The 20,908-nt window shown below is 33.0% G+C and overlaps 1 protein-coding gene and 1 pseudogene across 1 annotated transcript; both read right to left on the reverse strand.

Moving 5' to 3' along the window:
• Window positions 1–5,858: 5,858 nt before the first annotated feature.
• Window positions 5,859–10,003, reverse strand: LOC107416605 (wall-associated receptor kinase-like 1; annotated as a pseudogene).
• Window positions 10,004–18,136: 8,133 nt separating this feature from the next.
• On the reverse strand, window positions 18,137–20,833 carry LOC107416615 (wall-associated receptor kinase-like 1). The gene is made up of 2 exons (XM_025072634.3): window positions 20,687–20,833; window positions 18,137–19,447 (listed from the first exon to the last, which is right to left on the reverse strand). The coding sequence occupies exons 1-2, from the start codon at window positions 20,805–20,807 to the stop codon at window positions 18,243–18,245; spliced, it is 1,326 nt and encodes a 441-aa protein (XP_024928402.3). The 5' UTR covers window positions 20,808–20,833; the 3' UTR covers window positions 18,137–18,242.
• Between the last annotated feature and the right edge of the window lie 75 nt (window positions 20,834–20,908).

Raw genomic sequence — 20,908 nt, forward strand, 5'->3', positions numbered from 1 at the left:
CAATTAAATTTAATTAATTGCCCAAAATAATTTTTGAAGGTGGGTCACTCACCTGGAGAGCGCAAATCAACTAAGATCCTCCTCGGGATCCACTCCACTACTCGCGCGTGCACCTAAACAACCACAGTGCACAAACCAAAAATATTAATATTTTATTCGTGTAATTCCCAAATAGATATCCGGGGAGCGAACACCAAGCGACATCTAAGGGTTACGAGTTATATACCGAATCGAAGCTCGCGTGATGAGGATCACGGATTCGGTCTTACTTTCCGGTGATCGAACCCGACGGGGTCGGAATCTCGCCGGAAAGCTTTTCGAGTTTCGGCTCCGCAATTCTCCCAAACCGTCGCGAATTGGCGGAAACGGAAGTCGGATTTGGGTTCAGGAGGTCGAACACTGCGGACATCCAGCTGGCCGGAATTTTTGGGTACTCGCCGGAACAGTAATTTCCGGCGGGCCGCCACGTCACCGGCAACGGTCACCGGAACAGTATTTTCTGGCGGTGGCCGTTGGCTGTGACATTTTGCAGATTTGTAGATCGTGAGGAGAGCAATCCAACGGGACCGACGGTGAGCAAAACGGAGGTCGGACGGCGGAGAAATTACCGTTTGAAGATTTTCGACCCCTCGCCGGAAAACGCTCCGATCCCGGCGCGTCGGTGGTCCGATGGCCGTGATTTTTGGTGGGTAGGCCGGACTTGAGGAGAGGATCAAGGCTGTCAGGCGCGTGTGGCCGGAAAGTGGCCGGAACAATGCCGATTCGCGGTGGCCGGCGGTGGAGGGGAAAAATCGCCGCCAAACTTCGGACGTCCGATCCGGGCGCGTCCGGCGGCCGTTCGCCGTGAAATTTGGAGGTTTTGCCGGAAATGAGGTGGGCAAGCTTTCTGTCCGGCGCGTGTACAGTAACTCAGCCGGAACAGTGGCAAAATCCGGTGGCCGGCGGTGGCTCTCTCTCTCTCTTTCTCTCTCCTCTCTCTCTTTCTCTCTCTTCTCTCTCTTCCCCGAGAATTTTAACAAATAAAAACCCTTGTGTGACACTGTTCATGCCACGTGGACCAATCAGAAGTTGACACGTGGCATTTCACTGTTCACCGACCCAAAAAAAAAATTAAAATAATACGGTATCCGGTAAACTTCAAACGTCCATAACTTTTTAACCGGATGTCCGTTTTGAGCGTGCCGCTAGTCTGTAAACTCGTATCGACGAGCACTTCACAACCATGCATGAGTCAAAGCTCAATTCCCCATAAACAAAAAGTCAACTCCGGCACCCCTTGGACAGTTTGGACCGCAACTTGTTTCGTCCATAACTTTCAAACCGTAGCTCCGTTTTCGACGTGCTACCAGTCTACGAACTCGTGGCATCGTGCACTTCGCCACGGTACCCTAGTCATCTCGCAATTCCCACCGAGTCAAAAAGTCAACTTTTGACCCCTTCGGTCAACGGTCAACGGTCAACGTGCACGGATTCCGGTGCGATTTGGGACGGGGTGTTACAGGGTCACTCACCTGGAGCACGCAATTAACCCATGATCCACCACGGGATCAATTCCACGACTCACCGGTGCTCCTAAAACAAAATTCACACACAGTCAAATAAATTAATATTTTAATCGGGTAAATAATACCCGGTACCCGAGGGGTTTAAACGCAAATGTTAACCAAAATGGTCGAATAATATACCGAATCGAAGCTCGTGGGACGAGGATCACCAATCCGGTCTCCATCGACCCCAATTCCGCCGGAGGTGGCCGGAATTTGGTTGGGAAGCTTCGGCCGGTTTTTATCTTGAGGGATCTTTCAAACGGTGGGGATTTTGGGCAAACTAACCCCGGAAATGCACTCAGAGGGGTCGAAAATAGTGGGATAGAGGTATGGGATGGGCTTGGTTGTCGGAAACGGCGAGAATCACCGGAAAAATTTCACCTCGCCGCCGCGACTTCGCCGGCCCGATCTGGGCGCGTCCGGCGGCGGCTGGTCGGGAAATTTGGTGGCCGAGGTCGCGAGGTGGCGGGCTACACCGGTGGCCGGCGCGTGTAGTGTATGGGTGGCCGGAAAAAGTGCAGCAAGGAGAGAGAGAGGGACGGCCGGTGGGAGAAAAAAAAAAACTGTGCGTGTGTGTTTTGATGCTCGGGGAAGAAGAAGGAAAAAAAAAAAAAGAAAAAAGAAAAAAAGAAAAAAGAAAAAAAGAAAAAAGAAGGGTGTTTTCCCACGTGGGGAAAAGAAAAGAAAAAGAAAAAGAAAAAGAAAAGAAAAGAAAAATAAATAAAATTAAAAATAATTAAACAATATTAATAATAATATTATTATTTAAAATAATAATAAAAATAATTTGATTTTACACATGGTTGACATGTGGCTTCCCAACATGGTGACACATGGTCACCTTCAATAAGTCACACGTGGCACATCATTACGCGTTTAAAAAAAAAAAATATTAAAATAATACGGTATTTGAAAAACTCTACAGGTCCATAACTTTCAAACCACATGTCCAAATCGGACGTGCCGCTAGTCTACGGACTAGTATCGACGAGCACTTCACAACCATGCATGAGTCAAAGCTCAACCTTGCAGTCCAAGTGGGAGAATGTTCATTAAATAAATAATTTGTGCACTTAGCATGATCAATTACTCACTTACAGGGCTTATTTGTGCCATTAATGGGACTGATTTATTTTATTATTTTGTAGTAAAGCTTTTGATCACACACTCTCCATAAAACTCCAGTTGACCTATTGGACTGGAGGATCAACTCTCTTTATAAGCTCATTGGCCTACCAATATTTTTTCTATTATTATTATATTATTAAATTATTATTATTTTGTGTGTGTTAAAAATTAATGGATAAATCTAATTTGCAGAGATTATAAAAAGTCTAGGACAAGCAAACAGATATATGCCATACGGTATTTTGAGATTAGGATTTTTAGATATTTGAGAATGGTTTGAGAATAGTGTGTCCATAAGCACTACTTTACGTTGTTTTCTATTTTGCAGGATTAAAGATTCAATTTATCAGTGGCTGTGTTTGGAGATTAGTAATTTATATATTTTAATGAAATTTATTATGTACAATTAGATCCGTAAAATCTAATAATTATTTGTTGAAAAGATGGACTTGCACCCCCATTGATATTTCAGCGTAGTCTAGAATTGATGAAAACATCAAAGCACGAACATCGCAGCTTGCAGTGAATTTGTTGAAGTTGGAAAATAACAAAGGAGTTCCTGTCAAATTGCGTTCACGGGTTTCCCTACCTGTGCAATTCCGGAAAGTTATTAGATACGGACCTTAATCTGTTGCTAACTCAATTTATAATTTTAGTTTAGTAGAAAAATTTTCATGATATGCATAATATTAAGTTTAATTTATCATATGTTTCTTAAGATTATCCTGTGTAACCTGCTTGTACCCCTAAAATATATATTCTTCTATTTTCGGTTAATTGGAGAAGTGGCAATCCATCATTCGCTAAAAATTAAGATCATTCCTGCTTATAATTTTTAATTATAATAAAAAAAAAGTTATGAATAATTTTATAAGCTTCCCTTCTAGTTTGAAAGTTTTGTACATTTACCCTATTATTTTTGCTTTTTTTATAGAAAGTTCCCTTAATAGTTTGAAAATTTTCGCATATAGTATACATTGTCAAAGTATACTCTGACAATGTTACCTTTAGCATAAACTTCTTTTTGAATTTTTCACTATTTGCAATTATTTTCCCTTTTTAAGTATAAAAAATAAATTAAATTGGATGAAAATTTATGGGCAGAACGAGAAAATAATTAAAATGATATATTATATCTTTTCAAGTTAATAAAAAACAATAATGTGAAAAGGCTATTTGAAGAGTTCACAAAAAATAATAATAATTAAAAGCTCAAAAAATTAATTTCTAAATACGTTATAATTTAAATATTATCACTATAAAATCCAAATATTAAATTTTAGTCTGCTAATGAGATGGAGAATTTTATTTTTCTGGTTTATTATTAACTTAAAATGTTTTGTCTAATTTTATACTGTATTCTCAAAAAAAAAAAATTATAATAAAGAAATTGAAAAAAAAAAGAAAAAAAAATAGTATGCATAAAAATTCAAACTACTAAGGAGTTTCCAAATGAAATAAGAAAAAGTAATTAGCCGTGCACAACTTTTGAAGTACAAAGGGAATTAAGGATGTGAAATTATCTCTTAAAATAATTGCAAGATACAACATTTATGCAGCCAAATGGCACTTGTTTCAACCCTAAAATTTGTGTTTCTTATTGACACAGGAATAATTGCAATGGCAAAATGCAATGTCATCGAAGATATTCTAATATTCAATAAAAACATATTAATAATAATTGCCAGTGGCAAAACGCAAGCACTTGGCTCTGGCTTCGTAAGCGCCTTCAAGGTCTCTCTACATTGATCATCTCTTTCAAAAAGAATTTTAGTTTACATATCCTTTACTGGCTGTAAGTTACTATGAATTTAGTTGATCCTTTTTATGGTCTCTTTTATGTTTAGATATGCATTCATGTTGTATGGATATCATTTTTGGGTATATTATTCCAATATCTAAATTTTCTGCCCGGTAGATTCCTCTCGAGGCTTTTGGGTAATTAAAAAGTTTACAGTCTCTGTTTTTGAATTTGTTGGCAATGTTTTATATTTTGTGTTGATTTTGGTATCTCTCTAGTTAAACTTCATTGAATTTAGCTAAATCTGTTGGGGATATTTAGCAGCATATCCTCTTTAACTTTTTTTATCTTATATTAGCAGTTTCCAAAATGCCTAGGAAGTGTCACTAGAAGAAAGTAGTCAGGTTACTATCGTCATGATCAGAAGCTAGACTGTGGGATGCAAAGAGAAAATTTTGAGGTACTATTTTTTTCTTTCTGGAAAAGTTATGATAATTTTTTCTTCTTCTGAAATTTTCTTGTATCTTTTATTGATCTAGTACACCCTTTGGAATTGCATAATGAAGTGGATTTGTGAAGTAAAATTCAGCTTACATAATTTCTCTGTTGGGTTGTAGTACTCAAGGTGATACAATGTTTAATATCTATCAACTGATGCATAATGGATCTCCGGAAGCATAATTGCATGGTAGGACATATACGTTATTCTTTGTGTTAAAAAACGTCCTGTAACAGCCATTTTTATTGGCTTTTAACTGAGGAGTTACAAAAGTTTTGAATGAATTTGTAATGGAGTTATTTGACCTTTTTTTTTTAATTTGTATTAAAAATGTTTTTAAATTTGCATTAAAAAAGTTTTGTATCTCCTCTTATTCTTGTGGGCTATATGGATAAGGGGTTCTCTCTCAGAGTTGAACCCACCAAACACCAAATAGAAAATAATACAATATTTTCTATCTTCTTCTCCTATATTTCTTAGAAAGTTTAAGTTTGTAGCGTGATTGAGGAAATTCATAGATTATGTTCGTAGTAGGGAGTTTCAGAGGTGCTTAATTTCAAAACTCCAATTGATACATTGTATCTTGGAAGACAGTCATTTTAGGATCATTTGCACTGTGTGAGATGAATATATCTATCCCCTATGAAACATAGTCCTTGAATCCAGATCAATTTCTGTGGATTTTTCTAATTTTACCAGGTTCTGAATATTTGATATTTGTAATTTTGTTTCACTAAATTTAAATATTGTGTTACAATTATTTTATTTGTTCTGAATACTTATAATAAAGGAATATATTATCTGTTCATATTTATAACACTTTGATTTATAGAAACTAATAAACTCCAAGTCAGATGGTGCTAATAGATAGGGTTAATATTTATTTAACAAAATTTGAATATATCTTATTCCTTGAATTGAAACATAGATGTATCTTCAAAAATTCAAACAACTTGCTATACATATTTCGAGTAAGTCACATTAGGAAACGGAGAATGAAAATGAATATTGAAGAAAAGTAAAAAAGTAATTTTTATTTAGACAACAGTGGCAATTCGTTTGACCCAATTATGGTGGAAACATCCCAAGGCTCTCTTATTTCAGTTCTCACATATTCAACTTCTTCATAACTCTGTTGATCAGCAACAGTTTTGATTGACTTCTGAATGGCCTGCAACTCCGTTGCCACTTCTTTCATTGTAGGTCGGTATCTTCCATTCAAATACAAGCATCTTTTTGCAAGATTAGCAACTTCCAACATCTCTTCATTTTTTTCCCTCCTTGACGATTTGAGGATCAATTATATCAAATAAACGATTCTCCTCCATGCACATGATGAAATAAGTTGCTAGACTTCGTCCTTCTTCTAGCCTCTTTAAACAAATTGGTTTTTGTCCTGTCAAGAGCTCAACAATCACCACACCGAAGCTATAAACATCACTCTTATCCGTAAATTGGCCTGTTTGGAAATACTCAGGGTCCAAATAGCCAAATGTACCATGTACCATTGTAGTAACATGTGTTTGGTCAATGGCTACTGATTTTGAAGTTCCAAAATCTGCTATTTTTGCTCTCAACTTTTCATCTAAGAGTATGTTTGATGATTTGATGTCTCGGTGGTAAATGGGAAAGGAAGCTGCGGAGTGTAAATAGGAAAGAGCTCCAGCAATTTCTGTTGCAATTCGTAAGCGAATTTCCCATGTAAAAAGAAATTCCTCATTTTGGTCACGAATATACTGGGAAAGTGTACCATTGGATATGAATTCATAAACAAGAAGTGGAACTTGGGTCTCTAAACAGCATCCAAGTAGTTTAACCACATTCCTATGGTTAATTTGGGAAAGAATGATAACCTCATTAATGAATTCGGTCTAGGTTGGCCTCCCTGACCTAGAACTCGGTCTAGGTTGAAGTTGTCAGTGGCTTTCTGTAACTCTTTTGAATTGAACAACCTGGTTCGCAATAGACCACCATTTTGTTTGAAGAGCTGCTTTCTACGTTTAATGGCTTTTCTTTTCTTTATGGATTTGTATAAACACCGTGCGCCAATAATAAGTAGAAACAATGCTCCAAGACCACTGCCGACACCTATGCAAAACTCAAGTACACATTAAATCGTCGAGCTAGTTTTTCTCTTATCAAAATAATTTAAGGGATAAAAAAAATCAGACTTAGATGGCACTAATCAGCATGCAAAATAAGTGACGCCGTTAAAGTAACCAATAATTCTTGGCCTACTTCCTTTAGCCTTTATAAGAGGTTGTGCTACAAGTCTTTTATTTAAATTTTAATTTGCAACTCAAAAATAATAATTTCTAATTCCATGTGTTGGGCATCTTCTCCCAATATATCACTACAACACATATGGTATTTTATAGCTTACGATTATAGCATTTTAAAAAAATGTCATTAATAATATAAAACAATAGTATTTTCAATCTATTTTTTACATGTTGGATAAAATTTTACTTTACAATAATATTTTCAAATGCTATAGAAATCTATAACATTTTCAAATGCTGTGAATATACTTAAATAACATTTTAAAATACTATCAAATATACTTAACATATCTTTTATAGTTGCTATTAAATTGATTACTATACAAGAAAATCTTAATACAGTGACATTTATTTTAATGTCAATTTAATCTAAAATATCACAAATTAAATAATTAATAACTAAGGTAAATAAGCTATAAGAAAACTTTACTTCTACCCTAATATCTTTTCCTGTGGTCTTTAAAGATTCATACTTTAATATATATATATATATATATATATATATTGACATTGGAGGTGGAGAATTTTATTTTTGAGAAAATACTAGTTTTACTGTATAAATTTTCTTATTTATTTGTACAATAAAAAGCATATCAAGATTGACTATGCATGGATGCATATACATTGCTTACTCAACTCTTTGCCATCACCCCTCACTTTGCGAGAGATATTTATTAATAAATACTGTCTTACTTATCTAATTAATTTCTTGTCTTATTTTTCTAGCGGGGCTTTTTTTTCTTATTAATCTCTTCTTAAACATCAAATCTGCCAGCCAATAAAAGAAGCTAAAATTCTATAATAAAATAATAAAAATTCCTTTCAACCAATAAAAATCATATATTAAACAGTAATTTTTTCTATTGGATTGTTCCGATTGGATTACGTATAGTATATATAAACATGTCTTGAATTTTTGTAGCCAAAAAAAAAAAAAAACAAAAAAGTTTTAAATTTAAAAGAAAAGGAGACATACCTATAAGGACAATATTAACCTTGGGCTTTGGGCACTCATACGACCCAAACGTGTTCACACAAGTTGCACCGCTTCCACACAAAAATCCAGAATGTTCTTTGCATTCATCGATATCTAATATATAATTACGAACATAAGCATTAGATGTTGAAAAAGAAGAAAAAAAAATTTCCACGTAAGAATTCTACTTATATATCTATTTCAGAAAAAAACAGAGGAAGATATAGTTTGAGTTAATACTTCCGTATTGGAGAACTTAATTGAGGGAGGTTCTTACCTTGACATCCGCCAGGAAGATAAGGGTTTCCTTCAAAGCCATTAAAGCATTGACATACAAGGAATTTTCCAATTATAAATGAAAAGGTAGAATTGGATTCATAGCAACTATAGGTCAATGAGTTTTTAGCGGCAAACTCTGTTCCGAAAATTTCATTTTCCGAATAATGTAGGCTCCAATCAAGAGTCACAGGAACATCGTCCATATCTCCAATGTCCACAAAACTCATATAGTGTTTGACGAGCCAAACCAATTCTGGTCCATCACGAATGCATATTTGCATGCTTTATCTCTATCTGTGCCCGTAGTTTCGAAAGTGGTGGTAAAGGTTTCCACAAAAGAATGAATGGTGGTTTGGCAGCAATTCAGGCCATTGCAGCTACTATTATTATTATTTGTTGAATTTGAACAGATGGATTTGCACCCTGCTGAAATTTCTGCTCCTTCCACATTCGATGAAGAGATAGTGGCATGAACGTCGCAACTAACGGCAGTAAATATGTTGTCGGTCACCGAAAACATAAAGGGGCTTCCTGTCAAGTTTAAATCAGGTTTATGGCTTTCTTTGCCTGTGCAATTCTGGAAACTTATTGGGTATCTGACCTTCAGCTGTTGGAATCCAATATGTAATCTATGTTAGAATGAAACTTGCATAGTTTCTACAATGTTATAATTATACATGTTGGTTCATATAAAGCTAGATATGTGGCCCAAGACTTGGTTGAATTCCAAAGCTTTGAAGATATATATCTATAACCTTTTTGTGACAAAAATAATGGAAGCCAAGTTACTGTACGGAGGCTAAGCGCAAGTACATATACATAATTCTAGAACATAGTCTGGGAGCGACGTGGGCTCTATGGAATCAATGAATTTTTGGTAACAAAACGCTTTAGTGACATAGTTCTCTATCATCAGTAAATATTATACTTTTTTTTTTGTAAGGAGTTCTGTTTTCTATAAAGCGGCTATCAGCTCTACCATTTTCAGTCCAAACCAAAATTCCCAATTCATTCCTAGTAAAATTAATAACAGATTTGCATGTTGCAAACATGTCTGCAAGAAAATTGTGATTTTCACAAAATCAATATTTACTAACTTACCTTGCTGCTTGAGATTTGTCCCGATGAAGACGTAGTATAGTCACTGGTATAAACGTTGAGCACCTCCAGGTTGGTTCGTTTCAGTAAAGGTCTATTAGCGGAGTTGTTGCAGACAATTTCAAACCATTCATCAACATAACAGCCAGCTCCGATCCCGAAAGGAAAGGGAATGCTTACGTTGTTTCCGCAATCCGAAGGACAACCAGGCTTGGCTATGGCTCCTCCTAATGCTACCGTATGAATGATCGGCCATGAAAGCAAAACAATATGAAAAAGCATTACCTGTCCAACCATAGCTTCTTCTTCTTCTTCTTCTTTTTCTCCTCCTCTTTAGTTACGATGATATATATATATATATATATATAGATCCAAAAGTGAAACGTTTAATTTCTTTGCACCTTGGACTTGGTTAATTTACTGCTTCATGAGGAAGTAAATATATAAAAAACCAATGACTAGCGAATAATAACAGAATTCCAGGTGATTTAAATTTGGTTACCTAGATTTAATTCTTGTAAATGATGATCAAGAAAAAAAGTCTTTGATTTATTGTATAATTATGTTAGAGTTAGTGACCCGAATTCTTGTTGACCCGACCTGAAAAGCTCGCGGTGCGACCCATTTGGTGAAACTAATTTTGGAGAAAAATTTGGGGCTCTGTGGTGGAAGCGGAGGTCTCGGGCCGATAGACCCGAGACCGTAGCCCACCACTGAGCTCGACGGGGGTGTGGGGGCAGCGCCCCCGCGGTATGGACCTATTCAATTTTAGGGTTTCTTCCGTACTATATATATATATATATATATTTGTTCGGCTGTAATTGGGGTTTTTAGGGTATCTCGATTTTGGCTCACCTTTGTACCAATCTTTCGATATTGGATTTGCTTCTCCCTGCCCATGGTTTTTCCCGTCAAGGGTTTCCACGTAAATTGTGTGTTTGTTCTTCGTTTTCTTTGTTTCTGTTGCTATTTGTTTTTCTCCCAATTCCGTAACAAATTATATAGAAGAAATCTCTTTTGAACATAGAAAAGTCATCATCATCTCAATGTACAAAATGTCTTTTTCCTATTTGTACAAGTTGGTGTATAATCATGTGTACGTAGCAAAGAATTCAAACTTTGATAACCCGGCGTAGGCCACATAGCAATCTCCACCACCAATTTTGCTATAGCCGCCACCCGAAGGCAGGGTGGCGTGTCTTCTCCATTAACACAACTCTCACTTCAGTTTTCCAAAATATTGACTGAAGTACCAAATAAAACTTATAAATAGATTTTTTTCTTAGAAAAATATTTTTAAATTTTATAATTTTTTGTGAATAACCATTCACCAGAAATAAATAAATAAATAAATAATAAAAAAGAAAGAAGAAGAAGAAGAAGATTGGGGCAAAGGTAAATTGTTACTCGGACAAGGCAGAGACCCATCCTCTGTCTCCATATCATTATTAAAAATTAAGTAAGCATCTTTTCTGTTCTCTGAATTGAAAAATAAATAGCTTCCAAAAATTCACCCAAAAAAAAAAAAAAAAAAGGAACATGTTGCATATATCTCGACCAAGCCACCTAATGAAAAATACAATGAACAAAAGATAGTTCTTGATGATTATTATTTAGACAGACAGTGGGAGTTTATCAGATGATGGAGCAACACCACTAGAAGTAGAAGGGTTTGACCCAATTGTGGTGGAAACATCCCAAGTCTCGATTATTTCATTCCTCACATATTCAACTTCTTCATAACTCTCTTCAATATTCGAACAAGTTTTCATTGACTTCTGAATCGCATCCCACTCTGTTGCAACTTCTTTCATTGTAGGTCGATACCTTCCATTCAAATTCAAGCATCTTTTAGCAAGCTTAGCCACTGCCAAAATCTGTTCATTATTATTACCTCCCTCTTTAGCAATTTGAGGATCAACTATATCAAGCAACACAATTTTCCTCCATGCACATTATGAAATACGTAGCAAGACTTCTTCCTTCTTTTAACATCTTTACACAAATGGGCTTTTGTCCTGTCGAAATCTCAACAATCACCACACCAAGGCTATAAACATCACTTTTTTCTGTAAATTGGTGTGATTGGAAATACTGAGGTCCAAATAGCCAAATGTACCATGGATCATTGCAGTAACATGTGTTTGATCAATGGCTACAAATTTGGAAGTTCCGAAATTGGCTACTTTTGCACTCAACTTCTCGTCCAAGAGTATGTTTGATGATTTGATGTTTGGAGGGTATGAAAGTGGACACAAACCAGACTCAAGGTGATCACTAGTGAGGGAAAATTTGGTGTCACCAACCCCGGTGGAGTGTCATCGGCCCAACAACACGGTTTTCCCTCTGAGCAAGACGACCGCCACCCCTACTTTCGGTGCCGGAGGCTCCTCCATCGATATCTCGTTATCCATTTCTATAAAATTTTTCCCCTTTTTTTATTTTTTATTTTAATTTTTTAACCACATTTTCAACCGTGTGTTTAGTCCTATTAAGTTGCTTCTTGTCTTTGCGTCTTCTCCTTGATTAACTTGCTTCAGTTGTACATGTGTGTTTCTATTTTCCCAGCAGCTCTCTGTATTATTATCGGATTGCTATTTTTATTAAGAACTTGACTGAAAATCAACATGTATGGATTACTTAGTGAAGATATTTTATAAGCAGTCATATCAACGTATAAAGTTTGTTGACTAAATGGCGTCTGAAAAACAACATTGTTGGATCAGTTCAAGTAATGGCTTTCCGGCCAGTTCCCTTTAGCAGGCTTGTGTTGCCTTCGGGTATTTGGTTGTATTAAAACCTTTTCTTGAAGCAAATAAAAAAATAAAAAAATAAAAAGTTTGGTGACTTTAATAATTAATTTGTGGTCCCCAACGTGACTGACTCACTGCTAGGACCAGTTGTAGTCATTTGTCGTTTTATGACTTAAAAATAATTTACCCAAAAAAAAAAAAAAACTGCCGTCTTAAGGCACAGACCGTACATTTTTAATAACTAATAACTGGTCAAATGTTAATTATATTACATTTTTCAATTCAATTTTTTTCATTTATTTTATTTTATTTTTTTATAAATTCGTTTATCAAAATTATTTTTTTCATTTATGTGCTCATCCACGTTCAGAATATTTGTTTTGTATGATTCAAAAAGGATTTACATAGATACATATAAAGTCAGATTCACAACAGTTTATACCAAAAAAAAAAAAAAAAAAAATCCCAATTATACAAATTTGACTGGATTGCTATTGGGGTTCTGCGGGGATTGCTTATGCATTTGAGGCTGCATTGGTCGCTGTCGTTAAGGGCATTGGTTATGTGAAAAGATTTGGGTGGAATTTCATATGGACCAAATGTGATTCAACTTATGTGGTTAATCTTATTTGAGATCGTTCTTTGAACCATATGGGATTCGACTTATGTAGTTAATTTTATTTGAGATTGTTCTTGGACGTTACTTGGAGCTTGAAGATACAATCGGAAAATTGCTTGCATTTTCTATTTCTTACAGGGTCTCACACATTTACAGGGATGGAAATGGTAATGCTCTTCCCAAATCTGTCATTTTCTTCAGCTGACTGGTCATGGTCCTTTCAGTTGCCTCGTTTTTGTTCAAAATTTCATGTGGATGATCTTTATGGTTTTTGAACCTTTAGATTTGGATAAAGCTTTAGCTTTATATATGTTTTATTTTTTATTTTATTTATTAATTTTTTTGTTGAACAGATGGACTTGCACCCGGCTGACATTTCAGCGTAGTCCAAAATTGATGAAAACATCAAAGCACGAACATCGCAGCTCGCAGTGAACTTGTTGAAGTTGGAAAATAACAAAGGAGTTCCTGTCAAATTGAAGCGTTCACGGGTTTCCCTACTTGTGCAATTTCAGAAAGTTATTGGATACGGACATTAATCTGTTGCTAACTCAATTTCTAATTTTAGTTAGTAGAAAAATTTTCATAATATGTATAATATTAAGTTAATTTATTATATGTTTCTTAAGATTATCCTGAAACTTGCTTGTACCCCTTAAAATATATATTCTTCTACTTTCGGTTATTAGAGAAGTGGCAATCCATCATTCACTAAAAATTAAGATCATTCCTGTTTATAATTCTTAATTATAATAAAAAAATTATGAATAATTTTATAAACTTCCCTTCTAGTTTGAAAATTTTGTACATTTACTCTACTATTTTAATTTTTATAGAAAGTTCCTTATAGTTTGAAATTTTTCTCAAATAGTTACTCTGACAATTTTACTTTTGGCATAAACTTGTTTTTGAATTTTCATTAAGTGCAATTTTTCCCTTTTTTAGTATAAAATATAAATTAAATAGAATGAAAATTTATGGGCAGAACGAGAAAATAATTAAAATGATATAGTATATCTTTTCAACTAAATAAAAAATAATAATGTGAAAAGGTTATCTGTAGAGTTAATAAAAAATAATCACAAGCTCAAACAATTATTTTCTAAATACGTTATAATTTAAATATTATCACTATAAAATCTAAATATTAAATTTTAGTCTGCTAATGAGGTGGAGAATTTTATTTTTCTGGTTTATTATATATTCTTTGCCGGCTATAAGTTACTATGAATTTAGTTGATCCTTTTTGTGGTCTCTTTTATGCATACATATGCATTCATGTTGTATGGATATCATTTTTCGGTATATTATTCCAATATCTAAATTTTCTGCCCTGTAGTTTCATCTCGAGGCTTTTGGTAATTAAAAAGTTTACAGTCTCTGCTGTTGAATTTGTTGGCAATGTTTTATATTTTGTGTTGATTTTGGTATCTCTCTGGTTAAGCTTCATTAATTTTAGCTAAATCTGTTGGAGATTAGCAGCATATCCTCGTTAACTTTTTTATCTTATAAGCTTAGCAGTTACTAAAATGCCTGGGAAAGTGTCACTACAAGAAAGTAGTCAGGTTACTATTGTCATGAAAAGAAGCTAGACTGTGGGATGCAAAAGGAAATTTTTGAGGTATCATATTTTTATTTCTGGAAAAGTTATAATTTTTATTTTCTTCTTCATAAATTTTCTCATATGTTTGTTATTTATCTAGTACACCCTTTGGAATTGCATAATAAAGTGGATTTGTGAAGCTAAAATTCGGCATCCAAACATAATTTCTCTGTTGGGGGTGTAGTACTCAAGGTGATACAAGGTTTTTTATCTATCAACTGATGCATAATGGATCTTTGGAAGCACATTTTCATGATAAGACATATATATCATTCTTTGTGTTAAAACTTGTTGTAACAGGCATGTTTATTGGCCTTTAATTGAGGAGTTACAAGAGTTACAAAAGTTTTGAATGAATTTGTAATTGAGTACTTATTTAGCCTTTTTTGTTTTAATTTGTATTAAAAATGTTTTTAAACTTGTATTAAAAAAGTTTTGTAACTCCTATGATTCTTGTGGGCTAAATGTATATGTCATACCCCAAGTCTATATATTCGAAATGCGATAAAAGTCATACTTATAACACTTAAAAGAAGTTATAATGCCGAACATAAAAATCTCCAAACATCATTAATAAATAATATCTAAAATATATCTCCAAAAAATGGACTAAAAATAAACTCCAACACCCAAAAGGTCTTTCAAGCTAACTAATATAAAAATAAAAACAACTAAGCACCATTATCATATGCCAAATCCAGCTACCTTGAAACTATAGAGTACTTGAAACCATAACAATAAATAATGAGTATAAAACTCAGCAAGCTACTGGGTTTTTCATAATTATAAAATAAGAAAATACTTAAAATCATAACAAATAAATATCCAAAAATAATCTTTAACAATATAAACATGATTTTCATTTAAACTCTAATTGTTAAGTATTTAGTAGGATTTTCCATAACATAATATTACCCGTCAGTAATCCGAAATCCTAAATCCGAATAAACTCGTGTGTGAGGCATGTAATAAGTGGGGAAACATAAATTTTAAAAACAAACACTCACACCCGAAGGTATGAGCCATACCCCTACTGTGATCAGCAGCAGGTCCTCCTACATGAAACAATATGTCTAAACGTGAAGGTAAAGAACCATAAATCACTAGGAAATATCCTTACATGATTCATCTCAACACCCGAAAATATATCATAACATATCCATAAATGCCTACTAAATATTAACAACCAGAGCAAAAACACATATATCAATAATGCAATAATTTCTTTGCACAATATATATGTATTTCATAAAACATAAACTTACAGAAAACATAATAAATCAACAATATAAGTATATATTTGCTATGGTTTCAGTTTTAAAAAGTTCATAACTTACCTTGATCAGCAAAGTCCATAAAAGATTAACAACCTATGAATAATACTAATAGTCTCTAATCCGTATAAAACAGAACCATCATATACCATAAATATCTTACATATAAATCCCATATCAAGCTCTTAAATTCAAACTAAATGAATAAGAGTTGATACTGTAAGATTATCATAGCCTAATCCTTAAATCTTAAAATCAAAAGCTTAGAACAAGATCAAATCACCAAATGCCGAATAAAAACCTATTAATCCATAAATAGTCTCTCAACATGAATTTAATTCCTTATTCAAACGATATCATCTAAGTCTGAAAATTTATGAGGATATTGTACACATGCATAAGTAACTGTGATTAAAACAATTTCATAAAATAATAATGAAAAACTATTCAAAACTCATTGAAAAGTTAACAAAGAAAATACTGAAACTATTAGATTTTCAGAAACCTTCATTCAATGCTCAAATTGTTTCTCTTTCACGAAATTTCGTATTCATTTGAAATTTTACAAATTAAAACTAGACACTTATATATACTACTATAAAATTTTAAAAGCCAAAAAACATCGAAAATATGGTCAAATTAAATTTAGTAACTAATTGACGGAAACTTAAAATCAGCAATTCACAGGGAAACCTGTCTATACAAAAATTCATTAAAACTAAAATACAATTCCAAAAGCAGTAATATTTTACAATTTTTTAACTATATATAGTAATAATGCTATATAAAAATTATTAGGTCAAATAGAGATCGAAAACTATTTTAAATCGAATTTTATTCTTTACTAAATGGATCAGAAAATAAACTCAGACAAATGGATGTAGGTAACTCAGAAAATCACCACGGACAACATATAACGAATTTGAAGACAAATTTTTTTATAGTAATATTATACAATCTATGATAAAGTATACAAATTTTCAGATAAAAATAATCTCTTTTGGATCTATTTTGAAATTTTTACTTACGAAGCATACTGAAATCGTACAGAAAAACCAAACAGAATGCATAAATTCAAAATTTCATAATAAATTGAAAAAAGATCTGAATCGCCCCAAATAAATTTCTAGTGATTCATAAACATGTCTATTGTCATCCATAAAAATTTTAATGCCAAAATAAACCTTTAAATATTTTAAATAAATTCGAACAATCACTCTGTACATATCCCAAATAAATTTCAGATTAGGGTTTCAACAACAACTCTTCGATTCAACCTTAATCAATACTTCTATAATCCCAAAACATCTCAGATAATATCATGTAACATAAAAAAGATCAGAAAACCAACCTTGATCACTTGAAAGATTTAGGATCTTCCTTCCTATGCTCCAAAATTTGTTCAGAAATTTCAAAATCTCCAAAAATACTTTATCCCGAACAACCTTAAAAGACTACAAAAACCCTAAATTAAGATTGGAAGCCTTTAATATTAACCCTAATAGCTTTTAGGGCTAGAAGAAGAAGACTTACCCGACACCCTAGCGGCGCAAAGTTGAAAACAACGTAAAAGTAAAACAAATGTATTTTCTCATTCTTTTAAAAAAACGAAAATAGAATAAATACCCTTAAATATTTATTTTTTTCAATTTCCTAATAAAATTGAAATGTACTTATAACCAAACCTATTAGGATAAAAATTCTATTTTTTTTCTTTTAAAAATAAAAGTTATAAAACCTTTTTTTTTTACTATACATATATATATATATATACCCGTATATTACAGTATAAGTGGTTCTTTCTCATAGTTGACCCCACCAAAAACCAAAGAGAAAAATAATATAGTATATTTTCTATCTTCTTCTCCTAAAATTCTAAGAAAGTCTAAATTTGTAGTATGATAGAGGAAGGCATAGATTAAGTTCGTAGTAGAGAGCTTTAGAGATGCTTAATTTAAAAACTCTAATCGATTTGTTGTATTTTGAAAGACAGTCATTACAGTATTATATACACCTTGTGAGACGAATCTATCTTAAAAATACTGTAGAATACAAGTCTTGAATTCAGATTAATTTCTGTGGATTTTGCTAATTTTACCGGGTTTTTAATATTTAATATTTGTAATTTTGTTTCACTGAATTTAAGTATTGTGTTACAATTATTTTATTTGTTCTGAATATTTATAATAAAGGAATATTTTTTTCTGTTCACATTTATAACACTTTGATTTATAGAAGCCAATAAACTCTAAGTCATATGGTGCTAATATACAGGTTCTTTGAATTGAAACATAGATGTATCTTAAAAAACACTAAAAACGAATTATATAGTCGGGCTAAAACAACTTGTTAAACATATCTCTAGTAAAAGTCACAATAATGAAAATCCATTTTCTAAACGGAGAATGAAAATGAACAATGAAGAAGAGTAAACAAGTAATTTTTATTTAGACAACAGTGGCGATTCGTCTAACGATAAAGCAACATCAATAGATGTGGACGGGTTTGACCCAACTGTGGTGGAAACATCCCAAGGCTCTGTTATTTCAGTCGTCACATATTCAACTTCTTCATAACTCTGTAGATCAGCAACAGTTTTGATTGACTTCTGAATAGCCTCCAACTCCGTTGCCACTTCTTTCATTGTAGGTCGGTACCTTCCATTCAAATACAAGCATCTTTTTACAAGGTTAGCAACTCCCCACATCTCTTCATTTTTTCCCTCCTTGAGGATTTGAGGATCAATTATATCAAATAAACGATTCTCCTCCATGCACATGATGAAATAAGTTGCGAGACTTCGTCCTTCTTCTAACCTCTTTAAACAAATCGGTTTTTGTCCTGTCAAGAGCTCCATAATCACCACACCGAAGCTATAAACATCACTCTTATCCGTAAATTGGCTTGATTGGAAATACTCAGGGTCCAAATAGCCAAATGTACCATGTACCATTGTAGTAACATGTGTTTGGTCAATGGCAACTGATTTTGAAGTTCCAAAATTTGCTACTTTTGCTCTCAACTTTTCATCTAAGAGTATGTTTGATGATTTGATGTCTCGGTGGTAAATGGGAAAGGAAGCTGCGGAGTGTAAATAGGAAAGAGCTCCCGCAATTTCTGTTGCAATACGCAAGCGCATTTCCCATGTAAAAAGAAATTCCTCATTTTGGTCATGAATGTACTCGGACAGTGTACCATTGGGTATGAATTCATAAACCAGAAGTGGAACTTCGGTCTCTAAACAGCATCCAAGTAGTTTAACCACATTCCTATGGTTAATTTGGGAAAGAATGATAACCTCATTAATGAATTCAGTGAGTTTATCTTCATCAACTATTTTAGACTTCTTTACAGCAACAATTTTACCATCTGCCAACATTCCTTTGTAAACAGTACCTTGGCCTCCTTGACCTAAAACTCGGTCTAGGTTGAAGTTGTCAGTGGCTTTCTGTAACTCTTTTGAGCTGAACAACTTGGTTTTTGCTCCAAAATTGAGTTCCTCTGCATATATTTGCTGTTGTAACAATAGACCACCATTTCGTTTGAAGAACTGCTTTCTACGTTTAAAGGCTTTTCTTTTCGTTATGAATTTGTATAGAAACCATGCACCAATAAGTAGAAACAATGCTCCAAGATCACTGCTAAAACCTATACAAAACTCAAGTACACATTAAATCGTCGAGCTAGTTTTTCTCTTATCAAAATAATTTAAGGAAAAAAAAAATCACATTTAGATGGCATTGATCAGCATGCAAAATAAGTGACGCGGTTAAAGTAACCAATAATTCTTGACCTACTTCCTCTAGCCTTTATAAGAGGTTGTCCTACTAGTCTTGTATTTAAATTGTGATTTGCAACTCAAGAATAATAATTTCTAATTCCATGTGTTGGGCATCTTCTCCCAATATATCACTACAACACATATGGGATTTTATAACTTACGATTATAGCATTTTAAAAAAATGTCATTAATAATATAAAACAATAGAATTTTCAATCAATTTTTTTACATGTTGGATAAAATTTTACTTTATAATAACATTTTTATATACTATAGAAATCTATAACATTTTCAAATGCTATGAATATACTTAAATAACATTTTAAAATGCTATCAAATATACTTAGCATATCTTTTATAGTTGCTATTAGATTGATTACTATACAAGAAAATCTTAATGCAGTGACACTTATTTCAATGTCAATTTAATATAAAATATCACAAATTAAATAATTAATAATTAAAATAAATAAGCCATAAGAAAATTTTATCTCTACTCTAATATCTTTTTCTGTGCTCTTTAAAAATTCAAACCTTAATATATATATTTTGACATTGGAGGTGGAGAATTTTATTTTTGAGAAAATACTAGTTTTACTGTATAAATTTTCTTATTTATTTGTACAATAAAAAGCACATCATGATTGACTATGCATCGATGCATATACATTGCTTACTCAACTCTTTGCCATCAACACTCACTTTGCGAGAGATATTTATTAATAAATACTGTCTTATTTATCTAATTAATTTCTTGTCTTATTTTTCTAGTTGGGCCTTTTTTTCTTATTAATCTCTTCTTAAACATCAAATCTGCCAGCCAATAAAAGAAGCTAAAGTTCTAACATGCTTTCATAGAAAATTAAACTTTATTTAAATAAACATATATTTTATTTTCATTTTTACTCAATATTTTATTCGCCATATAAAAATTTTATAATAAAATAATAAAAATTCCTTTCAACCAATAAAAATCATATATTAAACAATAATTTTTTCTATTGGATTGTTCCGATTGGATTACGTATAGTATATATAAACATGTCTTGAATTTTTGTAGCCAAAAAAAAAAAAAAGTTTTAAATTTAAAAGAAAAGGAGACATACCTATAAGGACAATATTAACCTTGGGCTCTTGGCACTCATACGACCCGTACGTGTTCACATAAGTTTCCTCTCCGCCACAGTATCCACGGTGATCAGTTTGACATTCATTGACATATGACATGTAAAATATATTAGTTACGGAAGTAATTGCCAACAACAATGTGTTACGGAATTGGGAGAAAAATAAATAGCAACGGAAACAAAGAAAACGAAGAACAAACA

This window comes from Ziziphus jujuba, chromosome 4 (genome assembly GCF_031755915.1).
Source record: "Ziziphus jujuba cultivar Dongzao chromosome 4, ASM3175591v1".
Classification (NCBI taxonomy): Eukaryota; Viridiplantae; Streptophyta; class Magnoliopsida; order Rosales; family Rhamnaceae; genus Ziziphus; species Ziziphus jujuba.

Coding starts and splice junctions, on each gene's coding strand:
- LOC107416615 (XM_025072634.3), bottom strand. CDS start 20,807: ATGTCATATGTCAATGAATGTCAAACTGATCACCGTGGATACTGTGGC. Junction 19,448..20,686: donor GGTTAATATTGTCCTTATAG/GTATGTCTCCTT, acceptor AGTTTTGTATAG/GTTTTAGCAGTGATCTTGGA.